This window comes from Oncorhynchus masou, chromosome 19, assembly GCF_036934945.1.
Source record: "Oncorhynchus masou masou isolate Uvic2021 chromosome 19, UVic_Omas_1.1, whole genome shotgun sequence".
In the NCBI taxonomy this organism is placed as follows: Eukaryota; Metazoa; Chordata; class Actinopteri; order Salmoniformes; family Salmonidae; genus Oncorhynchus; species Oncorhynchus masou.
This window is the reverse complement of record NC_088230.1, coordinates 30256675-30277064: the sequence shown is the minus strand read 5'-3', so window position 1 is coordinate 30277064 and position 20390 is coordinate 30256675. Positions and strand designations below refer to the sequence as shown.

General features: G+C 43.0%; 1 protein-coding gene across 2 annotated transcripts in view; it reads left to right on the top strand.

Moving 5' to 3' along the window:
- Positions 1-20390, top strand: part of ppp2r5a (protein phosphatase 2, regulatory subunit B', alpha isoform) — a 74656-nt gene that overhangs the window by 29925 nt on the left and 24341 nt on the right. Inside the window, exons 1-2 of one of the 2 annotated variants that reach the window (XM_064925605.1) lie at positions 11652-11721; positions 12392-12588. In XM_064925605.1, coding sequence (XP_064781677.1) covers positions 11667-11721; positions 12392-12588 — 252 coding nt within the window. In that variant the 5' untranslated portion in view covers positions 11652-11666. Of the gene's footprint in view, positions 1-11651; positions 11722-12391; positions 12589-20390 lie in introns of those variants that run through there. The other variant, XM_064925604.1, reaches the window with a different exon arrangement.

Here is a 20390-nt window from a genome sequence, read left to right as displayed (position 1 = left end):
AAAAGCATTGTATTTGGGACAAATCATTCACTTAACCTCAACTAAATCTTGTAATGAATAATGTGGAAATTGAGCAAGCTGCGGTGTCTAAACTGCTTGGAGTAACCCTGGATTGTAAACTGTCATCGTTAAAACATATTGATACAGGCACACAGCTCCGACACCCATGCATACCCCACAAGACATGCCACCAGAGGTCTCTTCACAGCAAGATTTTTTTTTAAAAATCACCTTATGGAACAACGGGGACTGTGAAGCAACACAAACATGCACAGACACATACATACAAACGCACAATAACATACGCACTATACACACATGTACACATGGATTTTGTGTTGTAGATATGTGGTAGTAGAGTAAGGAACTGAGGGCACACACTTAGTGTGTTGTGAAATCTGTTGTGTGAACCAATCCCACTTCCTTATTTGCTGGACCCCAGGAAGAGCTAATGGGGATGTGTGAAACGCTTTGCCTAGTTTGCTGTGTACAGTACAGACAGAGCTTTGTAATGTACATGGGAATCCATCTAGGCCCTTACAGTAAGGCCACGCTAATTATGAAGTAACAAATGCTGGAATTCGCCCGGCTTCATAGAGAAGGTTACTTTTAGACCCTAATGCAGGGTTCCCCACCTGGCAGGCTGCGGGTGGTCTCATTTGGCCCCACAAGTTTTATGTGCAAAAAAAACATTATTATTTTTTTGATAGACAGGACTGTAAAAACACCAGGAAATCAGCTCCAAGTGATTTTCATTTAAGAAATCCCTGTGTGTTCCCACCAAAAAAGAGAGGCGTGAGCATATTCAAATGTAAGCATGGTTTGAAATTGTTTTATTCAAACATATGTTTTTTTATTTATTTAACCTTTAACTAGGCAAGTCCTTTAAAACAAATTCTTATTTACAATGACGACCTAAGAAGAGGCAAAAGCCCTCCTGTGGGGACGGGATAAAAAAAAATATATATATATGACCAAAAAAAACACATCACGGCATAAAGAGTGACCTAAAACAACATAGCAGCAGCACCACATGGTACAAACATTGTTGGGTGCAGACAACACCACAAAGGGCAAAAAGGTGGAGACAACAACACATCATGCGAAGCAGCCACAAGTGTCAGTAAGTGTCCATGATTGGGTCTTTGATTGTAGAGATGGATGGATAGTTGCAGCTCGTTCCAGTCGCTAACTGTAGCAAACTGAAAAAAGGAATGACCCAGGGATGTGTGTGCGCTTTGGGGACCTTTAGCAGAATTGTGACTGACAGAACAGGTGTTGTATGTGGAGGATGAGGGCTGCAGTAGGTATCTCAGATAGTGGGGAGTAAAGCCTTTAGAAGGTTTTATAAACTGGATCTTGCATCGGGTATATAGAGATGACCAGTTTATAGAGTGCAGTGATGGGTGCTCCTATAAGGAGCATTGGTGGCAAATTTGATGGCCGAATGATAAAGACCATCCAGCCGCTCGAGAGCACCCTTACCTGGCGATCTATAAATAATATCTCCGTAATCTAGCATGGTCATCTGAATTGGGGTTCTTTTGGCACCTGGGGTGAAAGAGGAGCGATTTATGATAGAGGAAACAAAGGCTAGATTTAGCTTTAGCCTGCAGCTTGGATATGTGCTGAGAGAAGGACAGTGTACCGTCTAGCCATAATCCCAAGTAATTGTATGAGGTGACTACCTCAAGCTCTAAACCCTTAGCAGTAGTGATCACACCGGTGGTGAGAGGGGAATTCTTCTTACCGAACCACACTAACTTTATTTTTGAGGTGTTAAGAACAAGGTTAAGGGCAGAGAAAGCTTGTTGAACACTAAGAAAGCCTCGCTGGAGAGAGTTAAACACAGAATCTGGGGAGGGGCCAGCTGAGTGTGACTATCATCTCAAATAAAAATGTATTGTTCACATACACGTGTTTAGCAGATGTTATTGCGAGTGTAGCAAAACGCTTGTCCATATAAATGGATGAGAGCTTCCTACTGCCTGAGTTATGTAGTTGATGTAAATTGAGACGAGCGTGGGGCCTACGATCGAGCCTTGGGGTCCTCCCTTGGTGACAGGCAGTGACTGAGACAGCAGATGTTCTGACTTTATACACTGCTCTCTTTGAGAGAGGTAGTTAGAAAACCAGGCCAAAGACCCCTCCGAGACACCAATACACTACCCACAAGAATGGAATGGTCTACTGTATCAAACGCTTTAGCCAAGTCAATAAAAATAGCAGCACATTGCTTAGAATCAAGGGCAATGGTGACATAATTTAGGACCTTTTAAGGTTGCAGTGATGCATCCATTACCTATTCGGAAACCAGATTGAGAATACCATAGACAGACATAAAGAAACTCAGTCAGTTAATTATTGACAAGTTTTTCCAACACTTTTTTTATAAACAGGGCAAATTAGAAATAGGCCTATAACAGTTAGGATCGGCTTGATCTCCCCCTTTTTAAATAAAGGATGCACCGTGACTGCCTTACAAGCAATGGAAACCTCCCCAGAGAGGAGAGAGAGGCTCTGCGATGATAGGGGTTGCAACCTTAAAGAAGAAAGGATCTAACCCAGATGTTTTTTGAGGGTCAAATTTAAGGAGCTCCTTAAGCACCTCAGACTGTGACCGCCTGCAGGGAGAAACTGTGTAGCGGGGCAGGGGGGGAAAGGGAGGAGCATCGGGGTTAGTCGCATTAGAAGGGCTGGGAGATGTTGCCCATCCAACATTTCCCAACAAGGCATGGCTGAGTCAAATAGGAATCCTGACTTAATGAAGTGGTGATTTTTTTAAAGAGCTCAGCCATGTGCTCATGGTCAATAACAACCGCATCATCAACATTAAGGGACATGGGTAGCCGTGAGGAGGAGGGTTTATTCTCCCGGTCTTTAACTGTTTTCTCTTGGGGTTAGACCTACAGAGAGAGAACTGCTCCTTAAATGAATGTAACTAACTTTGGCCTTCCGGATAGCCTGAGTGCACACTTATTTCTCATTTGCCTAAACGACAGCCAGCCAGCCTGAGTATTTGTGTGGTGAGCCTTTCGCCAAATGGTGTTCTTGATCAAAATCAAATACATTTTTATTTTTCACATGCACCGAATGCAACCGCTGTAGATCTTACAGGTAAATGCTTACTTCTTGAGGTGGAGTAACTCTGCCAGATCACAGTTGAACCAGAGGCTGAAACTGTTTTTTTTTAATTCCAATGTTCTTTATGGGGGTCTGTTTGTTAACAATACCACTGAAAATGTTTAAGGTCCAAGAGGGTATCAAGCTGATTCTATACCAATTTACAGAGGCCAGGTCATGAAGGAAGGCTTGCTCATTCAAGTTTTCCAGCAAGCGTCTGTGACATCAGGACAGGACATTTAACTGAGCAGCCCATACGAACACAGTCTGTCAAACGGTGATCACTACAGAAAACTGATGCCTATCAGGATTATTTGTGAGGATTAGGCGAGTAGCCTTTTCTGCATGTTTGGAGTCCTACCTTGTGGGATTGATAATGATCTGAGAGGGATTTATTGTTTTAGGACTTGGTCAGGTGGTTTAGCATGTCCCAGTTTAGGTCACCTATTAGTACAAATTCACATTTAGTCTAAGGGTCCAGGAGAGAGTTTTGGGCAGGTAGGGTACAAGCTGGTGCTGATGGTGGACGATAACACCCAGCAACAGTCAAAGAGCTATTTTAAAGTGTAATGCTTAAAACTAGCAAATCCACAGACTTGGTGAAGACAACCGAGCACTGAAGGTGTTCCTTGGTAAAGATTGCCACTCCACTACCTTTTGGAAGATCAGTCTCTCCGAAAAAGGTTATAACCAGAAAGATTAACGTAAGTGTTAACACTCGTTTGTTCATTCTTTCTGTTTGGGCTTCTTCCGGTCAATTTACTGTCTGCAAATTATTTGTAATTTAGTTCCAGCTCTCCGACCATCCATTCAACAACAAAATCTTCCTGTGGCTGAATCTAATAGATCAGTTATTCCCAAACTGGGGTACACAATGCCATCGGGGCTACGCCCCCAAAAAAGGGATTAACTTTTTAAATATTTTTTGATGTCCATTTTTATATTTTCCAACGGGGCTATACATTTGGGTGAGGATTTTTTTTCTCTTTCTCTCCTTTGTAGCCTCGTTTGCCAAAAACTTAAATTAAACCATCCAGTGTTCAGCGTAATAACATGATTTCAAATACAGGTATCCTAGTCAAATAATTAACATCCAATCACATTAACCATTACTCTCTCGCGGGAATTCCACTAACGGTACGTATGTAGCCAAACATAGCTGCTGCTCATTCAGTTTGCTTGAAAATTGATAAATGTTTTTAAAAAAGTAAGGCCCGCATCCATGGCGACACATACCAGCTCTACTGATAGTACTGCTACTACCAGCAGTACAACACATGCACAACGCAAGTAGTTCTGCTTCAACGAGCACATCCAATGCTAACATCAGTAATTCTACATTTGTTGTTAGCCCAGCTAGCATGGACACTGACAGTTGTGAATCTGATGCAGCCAAAGAAGTACTGCTCACCTACCCGGTAAAGCCCCGAACAACAGACAGGGACGATGGACCATCAGAGGCACAAATATGATGATAACTACATTGATTTGGGGTTCACTTATATTGGGAGTAGTGCCTTTCCTCAGCCACATTGTGTTATAGTACTTTTGTATATCTCACAACGCGTTGAAACCTTCACTCTTGTGCAGACATTTAGAAACAAAACATGCCAATTTGAAGCATCTTATATGGTGAGCTACGGAATAGCTAGGACAGGCAGGCCCATACTATTGTGGAGGACTTAATTCTTCCTGCAGCCGCGGATATGGCTGGGACAATGCTGGGGGAAAAGGCCCAAAAAAACTGTACAGACAATGCATTTCACGACACATCAGTGACATGGCAGGAAACGTTTTGAAACAATTACTGCTTCGCATACAAGCCAGTGAATTCTATGCTTTACAGCTGGATGAGTAAACCGATGTGGCGGGCCTGGCACATGTCCGTTGCGTTTATGGGGGGTCGATTAAGGAAGACATCCTCTTCTGGAAACCAGGACAACAGGAGAAGATATTTTAAAGTACTGGACAGCTTTGTGACATCAAATGGACTTTTGTGGTCAAGATGTGTTGGTATCTGTACTGATGGCGCGAAAGCCATGACAGGGAGACATAGTGGAGTGGTGACATGGGTGCAAGCAGTTGCTCCCGAGGCCACTTGGGTACACTGCAGCATCCACCAAGAGGCTCTTGCTGCCAAGGGAATGCCTGACAGTTTGAAAGATGTTTTGGACACGACAGTGAAAATGGCTAACTTTGTTAAAGCAAGGCCTCTGAACTTGTCTATTTTCGGCGCTATGCAATGATATGGGTAGTGACCATGTAACGCTTTTACAACATACAGAAGTGCGCTGATTATCAAGGGGCATAGTATTGACGCGTTTTTTTTAAATTGGGAGACGAGCTTAAAGTTTTCTTTATTGACCATGATTTTCACTTGTCTGACCGCTTGCATGACGACAAGTTTCTCACACGACTAGACCTATCTTGGTGATGTTTTATTTTCGCCTGAATGATCTGAATCTAGTATTACAGGGACTCTGCAACTATATTCAATGTGCAGGACAAAAAAGGGGCTATGATTTAACTTCTGGGATTTATGGGACGGTAGCATCCCACCTCGCCAACAGCCAGTGAAATTGTAGGGCGCCAAATTCAAAACAACAGAAATCCCATAATAAAAATTCCTCAAACACCATTTTACACCATTTTAAAGATAAACTTGTAAATCCAGCCACAGTGTCCGATTTCAAAAAGGCTTCACGACGAAAGCCCACCAAACGATTGTTAGGTCAGCACCTCGTCGCAGAAAAACACAGCCATTTTCCAGCCAAAGAGAGGAGTCACAAAAAGCAGAAATAGAAAGAAAATGAATCACTAACCTTTGATCTTCATCAAATGACACCCATAGGACTTCGTTACACAATACATGTATGTTTTGTTCGATAAAGTTCATATTTATATCCCTAAATCTGTTTACATTGGCACGCTATGTTCAGTAGTTCCAAAACATCCGGTGATTTTGCAGAGAGCCACATCAATTTACAGAAATACTCATAATAAACGTTGCTAAAAGACACAAGTGTTATGCATGGAATCTTAGATCCACTTCTCCATAATGCAACCGCTATGTCAGATTTCAAAAAACGAAACGATGTATAGAATCAATCTTTAGGATGTTTTTAACGTAAATTTTCAATAATGTTCCAACTGGAGAATTCCTTTGTCTTCAGAAATGCAATGGAACGCAGCTAACTCTCACGGGAGCGCGAGAGACTGAGCTCATGGCACTCTGCCAGACACCTGGTTGAAACAGCTCTCATTCCCTCCTTCATAGTAGAAGCCTCAAACAAGGTTCTAAAGACTGACATCTAGTGGAAGCATTAGGAAGTGCAATATGACACCATAGACACTTCGATAGGCAATGACTTGAAAAATTACAAACCTCAGATTTCCCACTTCCTGGTTGGATTTTTTTCTCAGGGTTTTGCATGCCATGAGTTCTGTTATTCTCAGACATCATTCAAATAGAAAACACTGACGTTTCTAAAACTATCTAAATCTACTTACTATATGTATATTCTAGCTTTTAGGCCTGAGTAGCAGGCAGTTTACTCTGGGCACCTTTTTATCCAAGCTACTCAATACTGAAGTTAAGAAGTTCTGTCTGCATTAACAAGGTCAACACACAGGTCTTTCCAGCATTGTATGATTTTTTTATTTTTTTTGGTGTGCAAATGAACTCAAGCGTACGGGCCATGTCAAATGTGATATAGCGAAACACCTGAGTGAGTTGGGTGCGCAACTTTCCCTGAAACGGATGACAAATAACTGGATTCGTTATCCCTTTCATGCCCTGCCTCCAGTCCACTTACAGATATCTGAACAAGAGAGCCTCATCGAAATTGCAACGAGAAGTTCTGTGTGAATTTAATTTAATCAGAAGCCACTGACAGATGTCTGGATAGGTCTGCACGCAGAGTTTCTTGCCTTGGCTAAACGCACTGTTAAGACATTGGTGCCCTTTGCAACCAAGTACCTATGTGAGAGTGGATTCTCTGCCCTCACTAGCATGAACACTAAATACAGGCACAGACTGTGTATGGAAAATTATTTAAGACTGAGACTCTCCAATACAACCTAACATTGCAGAGTTATGAGCATCCTTTCAAGCGAGTTAATCCTAATTTTCGATGATCAAAAGTTGTGTATGTAAGTTCGCTAAATAAAGAGCAAAATTATTGAATTAATATTTGAGCCCTGGTCTTATAAGAGCTCTTTGTCACAACCCGACTCGAGGGAAGTGACAAACTCACACTCCATTATTATGTCTAATAAATGTATTGTATAGTGTGTGCCTCTGGTAGGTTTACAATGATGGCAAAAAGAACATTTGAGAGTGCGCTGACCCTGGTGCTAGAGGGGGTACACAGCTGGAGGTTAAGTGTTTGAAGGGGTATGGGACTATAAAACGTTTGGGAACCACTGATCCCTGCCCTAATGCTTGTTCAATTTGGAAGAAAAATAGTGTTAATCTGGAGAATGTTGAGACATAGGCTGTCTTAAATACATAAATAGCCCAGCCTTTGTTTTTTTCTGTGATTTTAGCGAAAGCTCTGGAAGTGTCAAAGTCAAGAAAGCAAGACTTTCCCCTGTGGACAGGAGGATTAAAGATGTCATAGCTCCCGTGTGAGCATCAGAAATTGAAGGAAATTGCCCTGTAGATCTTGTGCATCACCGCAGCCAGCATAGTTAATGTTTAACGAGCCGTTGGCATAGTGGAGTTGGCAAGACCTTTCACACAGGTACATGTTATGGCCAAGGCCCTGTGTTTTGTGCAATCGTGTGACATAGCAAGATTTTATCCTGTGTTTTAAGCCTTATCCAGAAATAAGAATTACATCATAAATGAAAGCAATTGTCTGAGGATTGTGCTGGACCATCTGACATAAACAAAAGGAGACAGTTTGACGAAAAAGCTTTAAAGGTAGACTCAGTGAAATGACGTTGCCATGAGCAGATATTGAGATGCAAGAACTTTGCTCTCACGCAGTCGCACTGTATCTGTGCAGTGTGGTAGCCAAAGCACCAAAACAGCTGAGAAGTTGAGCCTTACACTTCAACACTCTTAGTTGTTGTGGAAATTTACCAACTATGCTGCTTACTTTCTGCATACAAGTCAAAATCCAGGCATGTGACTTGACTGCACAAAACTCAGGACCCTAGTTATGTGCTTTTCTTAGTTTTCAGGCCTCGTGAAACATCTGGCATTTAAAAAAAAATACCTTTATTAAAATGACAACAGAACAGTTTTAAAGGTAAACACTGCTTGTTTGAGCTAAAACACTCACCTGTTTTTGTCATAAGAGAGCAGCTATAGGCCTAGATGTAAGTATTTATTTTTTTGCTTTGTTAGTGCCTGAGATTGCTTTATTGACTTTGTTACCTAACCTGTGCTGGTAAAAGTCAAGTGCCAACCCACTTGTTTCTACAGTGTCCTCCTGAATTATTGGCACCCTAGGTAAATACAAAAAAGGCTGTGAAACTGTAATTATTGTTTGTCAGCTTGATCTTACTCAACATATCATATGAATCTAACCTTTAATTGAGTTACACATTTATTTATTTTTACCAATTCTATCAAGAAAGTATTATTTAATCAAAAACATGCATGACAGTTATTGGCACCCCTAAAAATTCTTATGAACAAAATCAAATTGATGTATATTCCGATTTTATGATTTGTTAATTTTAAAGTTCATCTGAGTCTTTGGGAACTCCATGACTTCCTGTTTCACTGGGGTATAAATATGAGGTGGCACACACAGGCTAAACTCTCTTTGTCATCCTTCAACATGGGAAAGGATAGAGAACATACAAATGAAATGAGACAAAAGGTTGCTGACCTTCACAAATAAGGCAATGCCTATTAAAAAGGTAGCTACACGCCTGAAAATACCCATCTTCACTATTAGGGCAGTAATTAAGAAATGTAAAACTGGAGCTGTAATGAACCTGCCTGGAAGAGGACGCAAGTGTATTTTGCCCCCACGGACAGTGAGAAGGATGGTTCAAGTGGCAAAAAAATCTCCAAGGATCACAGTTGGTGAATTGCAGAAGTAGGTTACATCTTGGGGTTACCAAGTCTCCAAAACTGCAATTAGGTGCCATGACCGAGTTATTTGAAAGGGTTGCCAGAAGAAAGCCTCTGCTATCACCAAACCACAAACATAAGCGCCTGGAGTTTGCTAAATGTCATTGGAACTTTGATTGGAACCAGGTTCTATGGTCTGATGAGACTAAAATGTCGTTTTTTTGCAACAAACACTAGAGTTGGGTTTCCATGGTCATGCAGAAAAGATCCTAATTCCCACTGAGAATGAAGTATGGTGGTGGATCTGTGATGTTGTGAGCCTGTTATACATCCAAAGGCCCTGGGACCCTTGTTAGGATACATGGCATCATGGACTCCAAGTACCAGGAGATTTTAGGTCAAAACCTGTCTGCCTCTGCCAGTAGGCTAAAACTGGGTCTTCGTTGGATCTTCCTGCAGGACAACGATCCAAAGCATACCTCCAAATCTACACAAATGGTTCGCTGACCATAGACGTTTCGCAATGGCCGTCCCAGTCCCCTGACCGAAACACCATTTGAAAACCTATGCGGTGAGCTGAATAGGAGAGTCCAAAAGTGAGAGGACCAAGGACTGAAGGATCTGGAGTGTTGCTGTATGGAGGAATGGTCTCAAATCCCTGGTCTTCTCCCACCTCATCAAACATGTGTAGGAGACGACTCAGACCTGTTGTCTTGGCATCTTTTTTTGTTCATATTTACCTCAGTGCCCTCCTGAATTATTGGCACCAATCTACTAGAGATAGCATTTCACTGCACCTGCGATAACATCTGCAAAACTGTACGCGACCAATAAACTTTGATTTGAGTTTGAGTGTTCTTGGAACTCATGTGATAGGGAATTATAGGTCATAAAATATCCCGGGGTCAGTTGCCACAGTGAAGGGATTTTACTTTGTGCATGTCAGTTTTGATACAATAACATTTCCACATGTAAGGAAAATGTAATGATACATTAGCTTAGTGGCCATCTGAAAGAAAGGGAAAAAATAAAAATGTTGCTTAATGGGTGGGAAAAGGAAAGACCTTCCAGACGAAAGGCAGTTTCCATTATGACAAGCATATCCTGTTCAGCAATGCCTCTCTTCCTCTCGCTCTGTTCTCGAGCCCATCATCCACAACAAAGTTTGAGTGCTCTCTGACCAAACATACTGCACATTATGTGGTTCAGCAAGCCCGTCACTAACTGAGGCCTCTAAGTGAGTTAGGATGTTGTCAACATGGCACTCTCTATTAGAGCCCGACCAATATATCGATTCACCGATATTATAGGCCGATATTGGCCTTTTACCGCTATATCGGTATGGGACGATAATTCAACCAATGTGTAATAAATAGGATGAAAAAACAGATCTCATGCTTATCTAAACACTTGCGGACATACTCATGATCTCATTAATGTCACAATGTATTAAATAAACATTTGAATCATAGTTATTGAACAATTTCTCTTTTAGGTGGCAAATTCTGAAAATTCACGGTGGAAAAATTACACTTTAATTTCCCCGCTGTAAAACAGTATATCGGTATCTGCAAGTTTTGTCCCCAAAGTAATCTGTATCGGACAAAAAACAAGATTAACTTGGGCTCTAGTCACTATTCATTACTGTATTACAGCATTGAACCACAAACACTATGGGCATTTCATTGCTGTATTACAGCATAGAACAACCACACATTCTTCCCTGAGTCGAAATACTGTATGTGTCCAGGAGAGATTTGGAGCTTTAGGTAGCCCTGATTTTTAGATGGTGGTCAGTCAGTCGGGGATGGTACTACCAGAGATATTAAGGAAAGAATGAGATAGGAATCACATTTGGCAATGAATGCTAAATGTATAACACCCAACCCAGCAGACTGTCGACCAATCGCGTTCACGTTGTCATGCTGCGTTACACAGTTGCTAAACTAATCATCACGCAATCCCTTCACAAATTTAAGTGTCACTATTCCAAAGCTATACAATATTAGAGAGAACAAGTTAATTATCTCACCTCAGAAAATATTTCTAATTTTGTACTTCTTGTTCACTAAATGCATGCTAATGTTGGGTTTTTGAGCTAGTGCACAATTGACTTCGTTCCACTCCTTGAAGGAGAGCTGTCCTTGTCCCAGAATCGCCGGGAATGCTCCGCATGGCTCATTGACCACGCATGGGCATTAATACGATTTTCCCATCTCCTCAAAAGTGTCTCTGGTACTATGCCTATCATTCCCTTTCAAGGCTTCTTCATCCTGATACCGTATCAGTTAAGAGCCATAACCCTACTGCTAGGCTAGCCCAACACTGTGCTGTACTATACTGTTCTGTCACGTTGTTTCTGGGTGGCTGCAATAAGTGCTGTTTGTAGCCTGGCAGGGATCAGGTTTGACAGCTCTAATAACCCTGCACACACTCACCGTCTAATCCATAAATGGCTTTATGATAAAAGCTAGAGTGACTGGGCTGGCTCTATTGAGTTTTATGTCAAATGCCCGTTGATTGGAACAACACTGACTACCTCCAACTACCAAGGTTAAGGGCTTGTAAGTAAGCATTTCACTGTAATGTCTACCTACACCTGTTGTATTCAGTGCATGTGACAAATAAAATTAGATTTGAAATTGTGATTTTTAAAATCGTATCTGGATCCTTGCCTGTGTTTAATGTCAATTATAGTCCTCACATCTGTTTTCACAGGCTGTGTAAGCATTTGGCCTATTATGATTTGAGGTACAGTATGCGTTGTATGGAGTGTTTACTAAAAACCTACTAAAATGTTCCATTAGGATTACTCTCAACTGCACCTATTTTATCAGTGTTCTGTTCTGTGACTATACACATAAGCCAAGTACCTGTCAACTTGTCATTCAGCAAATGTCTGTTTGGCCTTGCACTGAGGATGTGAATTGAGCCTCTGTATACTGTATAGTTTGGCTCTGTTTCAGTCAGTATTGACATCCAATCTGCCCATGAATTTTCATAAAGTTTTGTACTTTTCTCGTCGTGACGGGTCTTTTCCTAAGTTACATTCAGTTGGGCTGCCTTGGCAACAGTTACCTGCAGTTTGTGGGTAATGTTGTTTAGGCTACAAACCAGGCAAACTTTAGTTGACATCGATAAAATGCAATGGTTGTACAGTCGCCCCATTTAGGAGTCTTTAGGCTAAATGACAATGTAGACTAAATGTTGTTTCCATGTCATCTCTGGTTCCAGATGCACCCTCTACAGAGCAGCAGGAGCTGTTCACCCAGAAGCTCCAGCAGTGCTGCATGCTGTTTGACTTCATGGACTCTGTCACCGACCTGAAGAGCAAGGAGATCAAGCGGGCCACGCTCAACGAGCTGGTGGACTACGTCTCCACCAACAGGGGCGTCCTGGTAGAGGCAGCGTATCCGGAGATCTCAAATATGGTGAGTGGGCTCCTTACACTAACAGCCTTTTCACGCTACTGAGTAAAACCGAGCTGAGACTAGCTGTACGGTGCTAGCCTATTTACGCATCCTCCATAGTTGCTCCATAATGATCATTACACAGGTGCACCTTGTGCTGGGCACAATTAAAGACCACTCTAAAATGTGCAGTTTTGTTACACGACACAATGTCTCACGTTTTTAAGGGAGTGTGCAATTGGCTAGCTGACTGCGGGATTGTCCACCAGAGCAGTTGCCAGAGAATTGAATGTTCATTTCTCTACCATAACCTGCCTTCAACGTCGTTTCAGAGAATTTGGCCGTACGTCTTATGGAAGCTCGTCAGCCTTACCGGGGTCTTGACCTGCTTGCAGTTTGACTGTTGTCACCGACTTCAGTGGGAAAATGCTCACCTTCGATGGCCACTGGCACACTGGAGAAGTGTGCTCTTCACAGATTAATCCCAGTTTCAACTGTACCAGGTAGATGGCAGACTGTGTGGGCGAGCAGTTTGCTGATGTCAATGATGTGAACAGAGTGCCCCATGGTGGCGGAGGGTTATGGTATGGGCAGGCATAAGCTACGGACAACAAACACAATTTTATTTTATCAATAGCAATCTGAAGGAACGTGTATACCGTGGCAAGATCCTGAGGCCCATCGTCGTGCCATTCATCCGTCGCCATCACCTAATGTTTCAGCATGATAATGCACGGCCCCATGTCACGAGGATCTGCACACAATTCCTGAAAGATTAAAATGTCCCAGTTCTTCCATGGCCTGCATACTCACCAGACATGTCACCCATTGAGCATATTTGGGATGCTCTGGATTGACGTGTACGACGGTGTGTTCCAGTTCCCGCCAATATCCAGCAACTTCACACAGCCATTGAACAGGACTGAGACAACATTCCACAGGCCACAATCAATAGCCTGATCATCTCTATGCGATGATGTGTTGTGCTGCACGAGGCAAATGGTCACAACAGATACTGATTAGTTTTCTGATCCACGCCCCTATCCTTTTTTTAAGGTATCTGTGACCAACAGATACACATCTGCATTCCCAGTCATGTGTAAACCATAGATTAGGGCTTAATGAATTTTTTTCAATGGACGGATTTCCTTACGATCTGTAACTCAGTAAAATCTTAGAAATTGTTGCATATTGCGTTTTCATTTTTGTTTAGTTTAGATCTTGAATAGGAACAGCTGTCATTCTTCGAGATGTGAAATGAAAGGGCCTTAGGATATAACCTTGTTGCGCACTGTACACAGTCGCTATTCCCTGAGCAACCTTGGAGAGAGGCAGTGCTCCCAAAGCCCTCGCACACCTTCAGCTCCAGTCAGACCCAAAGATTACCCAGACCTCTTAATCACCTCGCTCATCCTTTTGCCCTTGTCTCAACCCTCACCGCTAGCCATGGTGCCAGACCAGACAGAGAAGGACGACCCAAACGCCCCCAGTCAGTTTCCAGCACTCCTTCAGTTCAGCACTAGGTCATCAGGATTCAAGAAGCAACTAGCTGTCTCTTCTCCATGCCACCTTGAACTACGGTCTCTGGCATCTACTGCTTTCCTCTGCTACGCAGTATATTTATTGCATTTATTCATTGATCTTGATATATCAATCAAATGTATTTATAAAGCCCTTTTTACATCAGAAGATGTCACAAAGTGCTATACAGAAACCCAGCCTAAAACCCCCAAACGGTAAGCAATGCAGATGTAGAAGCACTGTGGCTAAGAGAAACTTCCTTGAAAGGCAGGAACCTAGAGAGGAACCAAGCTCTGATGGGTGGCCAGTCCTCTTCTGGCTGTACCAGATGGAGATTATAAGAGTATATGGCCATTAAAGCCAGATTGTTCTTCAAGATGGCCAGTAGGGTCAAATAATAATCACAGTGGTTGTCAAGGGTGCAACAGGTCAGTACCTCAAGAGTAAATGTCAGTTGTCTTTTCATAGCCAAGCATTCAGATGTCGAGACAGTAGGTGTGGTAGAGCGAGAGAGAGAGTCGTTTAACAGCAGGTCCGGGACAAGGTAGCACGTCCGGTGAATAGGTCAGGGTTCCATAGCCTCAGGCAGAACAGTTGAAACTGGAGCAGCAGCACGCCCAGGTGGACTGGGGACAGCCAGGAGTCACCAGGTAGTCCTGAGGCATATATCACTTTTTAAGGGTGTGTCAGACAGAGTAATTGTTTATCCAGATGTCATTTTAAGGGATTGCTATCGAGGAAGATCAGCCCTGCATTACCTGACATTTGGCATGTATCATTGCTCCAGGCAGCCACATTATACATTAGCATGTCTACTTATTCTCAGCTTACTGAGAAAACGCTCTCCCCGGTTTTAGCTTGTCGTCTAGCTGGCTAGGTTTAGGATATTTACCAACCCATACCAGTGATAAACGTAGCCATGTTATCGACAAATGGCAGTACACAAACAAAATCAAGCTCACTTATTTTGCTAGCAAGAAAGAAGTAGCCACTAATTCATTCAGAAACAGAGGAAGAGGATAGCTAGCCATATCAAGCATTTCAGTTTAGCTCACACTCGGCAGTAGCCCCCACAAACACCTTAACTTGCCCTATACAGTAGCGGTGAACTCCTTCGTGGACAAAACTACTCTTTCCCATAGGCTTGTACTATCTATAGTATGACAGCATCAGCAGTTAGCTACCAACAGCTGGTAGACATGTTTACATTTGTTTCGTTTTATCAGCGTCATTTAGATGAAGATAAATGCGTTATAGCTAGCTACTGTTAGCATAGAGATACCAAGCTAGCTCTTTCACTTACCCGATTGAGTTCCATGCTCTCTTAAGCCCATGATAATGCTCGGTCTCTGCTGGTGCTGCTGGCTGTTTGACATACTTTAGAAGCCACAGTAATGGTAGGGACAGCATCCACTTTGAGAAGAAACTTCTTGCTGAAGCACTAATTCCATTGTTGATAGCCATGGAAGTTCTAAAATGTGTCCCTCAGTAGATGCCCAATTTACCCTCTTCATTCTCATATCCCACTTTTTTTTAAATTTTGTCATTCATCGTGGGATTTTTTTCCGAAGTCAGAGCTGATTTGGCAAAAAACCTCACCCAACTTTTTGAACAACTTTGTATTATAACAATTGATTTAAGAGTTTGTAATTTGGGAGTGTTTTCTTGGTATTCTACGTTACTATTATATGCATTGAGAAATAAGTGCTACACTTCCTTTAACCGCCCTGGTAGAGCTTTCACATGTAGTTTGATTATTTCGATGACATGTGTATGACGGAATCAGTGAATTGGCCAAATGTAGCGTTCAGTTGTGCTTAAACCACTTCTTTCACAGGTAATGTGTATGTAACGGGAAGCATCCTGTTAAACTGTGGAGTGTGGTTGAGTAGCTCTGTCTTTTTCTGTAATAGGTAGTCACTCTTGAACACAAAGAAGCCTGGCCAGCCTTAGTGACTCACTCACACAGCGTTTACAGTGCCACGGATACGGACTCACTCTGCGGCGCTGCCAGGGGAACCGCTGATTACACACGGGGATAGGTTATCTTCAGCACATCCTTAGCTATCGCGGCAAGTTACTTGTGTGTCATAGGTAATCGTGTAGGCATCCTTCCTAGGAGGACCTATACATTTTGATGTAGCAAATCGATAAACATACACATCCAGGGACTGCTGCTTGATTATACTGCTGGATAGGTTGTTGACTTGCCTGTCTTGAGTGTTGATTGCTCTCTACCTGTAGAGTAGCCTCACAACTGGGCATGTTAGGAGGAGCAGGGCCTCTGAATAGGGTTAGTCATTAAAGTTGCTCTCACCAACAGCACCACATCTATCAGTGCTATTTATCTGGAGGCCGAGGGCTGCCCTGAGCGAGAGGTGGAACCATGGTGGACAGATGGGCAAGGGCGTCCTCGGGATTCTCCATTCTCTGCATCCCATGATAATGAAGTGGTGGGTGTTGAAGTGCAGTCCATTATGCCTGAGCCACAGCGACCGCTTTGATCATTGAGGCAATGGAGAGTACAAACAGGTAGATCATAAATGTAACCATGGCCCTCGTTGAAAAAAGCATCTGCCCCTGGGTGCTGATAGATGAAGGGTTTCGCCTCTAGTTGCCCACTCTGTTTGACACACGAGAAGTGTAATATGAAAGACAATCTTTACAGCTGCACAGCTGTCTCAGTTCAAGGTGAAGAATGCTTGATTGACTTATTGTATTGTGCAGGCCTATGATTTTGCCGCCTTCTTTTGTCAGCGATGAGGATGGGAGGACCGAGGGCTTACGCTGAGATACTTTCAGAGCTCTGATTTACATTGAATTCCGTGAACTCTGGCATTTATGGTATAATATGTCCATTAAACTACATCTATAACTGGATGATTCATCTCTATCCACACCTTCTCTATCCTTTTCATGCGCCCTTTTACTCTTTTGTACAGCACCCTTTACTTTATTTCACTCTCTCAAATACACACCACACACACAGTACAGATTTAGCTTGGTCCCCCGCAGATACCACTGAGTGGGGCGTTGCTGTGTCACACACACAGTCCCTCAATGACCCCACATAGAGCTTAAAGCCATCTGGTGCCATTAGTGCATTTCACTTAGTTATCGACCCCAACCCTGGCTAGAGACACACCCCGCTTCTCTTTCTCTTATTTGCTCTCTCTACCATACACTCTCCTGTTCCCTCTCCTTCATTTCTTTCCTTATGTTCCCAATCTCCCACTGTGCATTTTGACATGTTTGATATGTGTGCTGTGAAATAATAATAGTCATGTCCATGCAGGGGGTAGTCCAAGTACATTCATGGTATGACATCCTATTTTCAGACTAACACAATCATATATGAAGGAGAGAAAAATATGCAGGTATTTCTTCTGGAAATTGAAAAGGGGCTGATGTTACAGTAAATAAATTATTATACAGCTACATTATAATATTACAGCAAGAATGGCTTAATGCTGCTACAGCAGCACAGCAAGAATGAGCCAATAGTGCTACAGAACAGAGCTAATAGTGCTACAGAACAGAGCTAATAGTGCTACAGAACAGAGCTAATAGTGCTACAGAACAGAGCTAATAGTGCTACAGAACAGAGCTAATAGTGCTACAGAACAGAGCTAATAGTGCTACAGAACAGAGCTAATAGTGCTAGGAAACAGAGCTAATAGTGCTAGGAAACAGAGCTAATAATGCTAGTGTTTGTGTGTGAATATTGCAGTGGTTGTTATCAGCCCGGGCAGTTGTCTTGAGGTATTTGGCGTCAGGGCGGGATGAGTATCACACTGTTACTTTATTTCCCGCCTGGCAGCCCTCCCTGGAATGTGGCCCATGTGACACCACCAGAAGTCAATCAGTTGTGTTATACCAAGGCTAGAGAAATATGCCTCTGAGTGAGCCCAGGGAAAAAAACTCCCATTTCTTTCATTGGCTTGTTTGGGATCAGCTGGGCATGTTCAACACAGGGTGGTGAAGAGAATGCACCCAAAGCAGTGATATGAAGCTGTGTTAGCTACTCTCATCTAACACGTGAAATCACATCATACACAGATTACATCAGTTAAGGGAGAACCATATAGTTTAGAAAAAGAGTTGAACAATTTGTCCTAGTTTTACTAGCCTCGGACCTGTGTCCCCCACTCTCCACTTTACAAACCGAAGCAGAATTTGATTGTTCAATGCAAGGTTATTGTCCAATGTGTATTTTTCTTTCTTTCCGTCTGTTAGTTTACTCAGTTTGGTGTTGGGTGTCCCTAATTGAGGCTGCTGGTTAAGGTCCTCCTTGAACACCTTAGAGGTGACTGGAGCGTCGTAGCTGCAGATAAAAGGCTTTGTCACCGGCTGTAGTGGGTTGTCTGGCGTCTTATCCCATATCCATGGCAGAGCGGCCCCACACCTAATGAGATCTGGCCAGCTTAAACCCTGAATGGAACTACACAGAGACTGCGAAGCGAGGCAGGGCTGCACCTGTAGACCATCCAGGGACCCAGAGAGGTGTTATAGAGGTAGAGTATGTTCCTTGAAGTGACGGACAGGAAATTCAATACCACCCTGAATACCACTTCAAGGCCTGTCTTCAAGACGACTCTCTTAGGCACAACACTACAGTGTCATCAGATTGAGCAGCTTTCATTCTAAATGAGACATGAACTTGGGTCAAGGAAAGGCGAAGCACATACATAGTTATTCCCGAAGTAGCTAAACAATTCAAAAGTAATTCCAGTACATACTTCCAACAATTTTTCAACACACTATCTGTGTGTGAGTGGCAGGGATGTGTGACTGGCTGCTTATTTGAATACCAGTGGGACTCTGTCTATAGTCTGGATCATTAGTCTCCCCCATTCCCCTCCTCCCTCCCTCTTCCCAATGTCTCTTTCTCTTCTTCTCCTGATGGTCTCTGTCTATTTTCCTGAATAAAAAATCTGTTTCCAACACACACACTGTCTCTCTCTAACATCCACCCACCTCCTCCACCAAGGCAGTGAGATGCAAGACGGTGTACAACAGCACCCCGTTGCTTTAGAAACCTCGGCCAGTGAAAGGAACACTCTAAAGCGTTCTTTACACCAAGGAGATCAAAGCGACCCAAGCTGTTAGTTAGCTCCAGCTAATTACATATGGCGCCATCTTTGTAGTGTGGGTACCGTGCACTCTCGGAGCCTGTCGCAGAAGTGGGCTCTGCCTGTCATGAAAATGAAATGGTATAACAGCACTTATGTGTTTAGCGTTGCACATTGTTCAATGGCTGCTGCCAGTGCAATCCAAATAAGGATATTTCATTCAATGTATGGTTCAGTGTGCTCAGTATGTTCAGTGTTATCCAGCCACCTCTGCGGAAGGCCAATTTTTATAGTCAATTAAACTCTAAGGAAATGGTATAGTAAGTAGCAGCAAGCTCTTCGGCATCTCAAAAGTTGCATTACTGTCAGCTGAAGAATGTTTTACTCCTTTGTCACCCCTTTAGAGCTGTGTGGCTTGTCAAACTGACAATAGGTAATTGGGTGTTGTCATACACACACACACACACACACACACACTGTGGAGAATGGTAGCACTCTTGCCAGCCTCTCCGTCGTCGTGTGTGTCACTCTCCAATTCCTCCAAGGCTAAAAATAAACCTCTGCTGCAGTGATCGTTGTGGTGATGACCTGCCTCCAAACCGAGTCTCCAGCACAGAATTGTAATGGGGAGATGTGGCTGATGCAGAATCCTTAATGGATTTATCTTTGCCCCCCTCCGTTTTGATTATATTATTCTCTACCCTTCGCCACGGTAGATGTATTGAAACATGCTTAGTCATAATCAAGTTCTGAAAGAGCTGCAAAACCTGGACCCGTACAAATCAGCTGGGCTTGACAATCTGGACCCTCTATTTCTGAAACTATCCGCCGCCATTGTCGCAACCCCTATTACCAGCCTGTTCAACCTCTCTTTCATATCGTCTGAGATCCCCAAGGATTGGAAAGCTGCCGCAGTCATCCCCCTCTTCAAAGGGGGAGACACCCTGGACCCAAACTGTTACAGACCTATATCCATCCTGCCATGCCTATCTAAGGTCTTCGAAAGCCAAGTCAACAAACAGGTCACTGACCATCTCGAATCCCACCGTACCTTCTCTGCTGTGCAATCTGGTTTCCGAGCCGGTCACGGGTGCACCTCAGCCACACTCAAGGTACTAAACGATATCATAACCGCCATCGATAAAAGACAATACAGTGCAGCCGTCTTCATCGACCTTGCCAAGGCTTTTGACTTTGTCAATCACTATATTCTTATCGGCAGACTCGGTA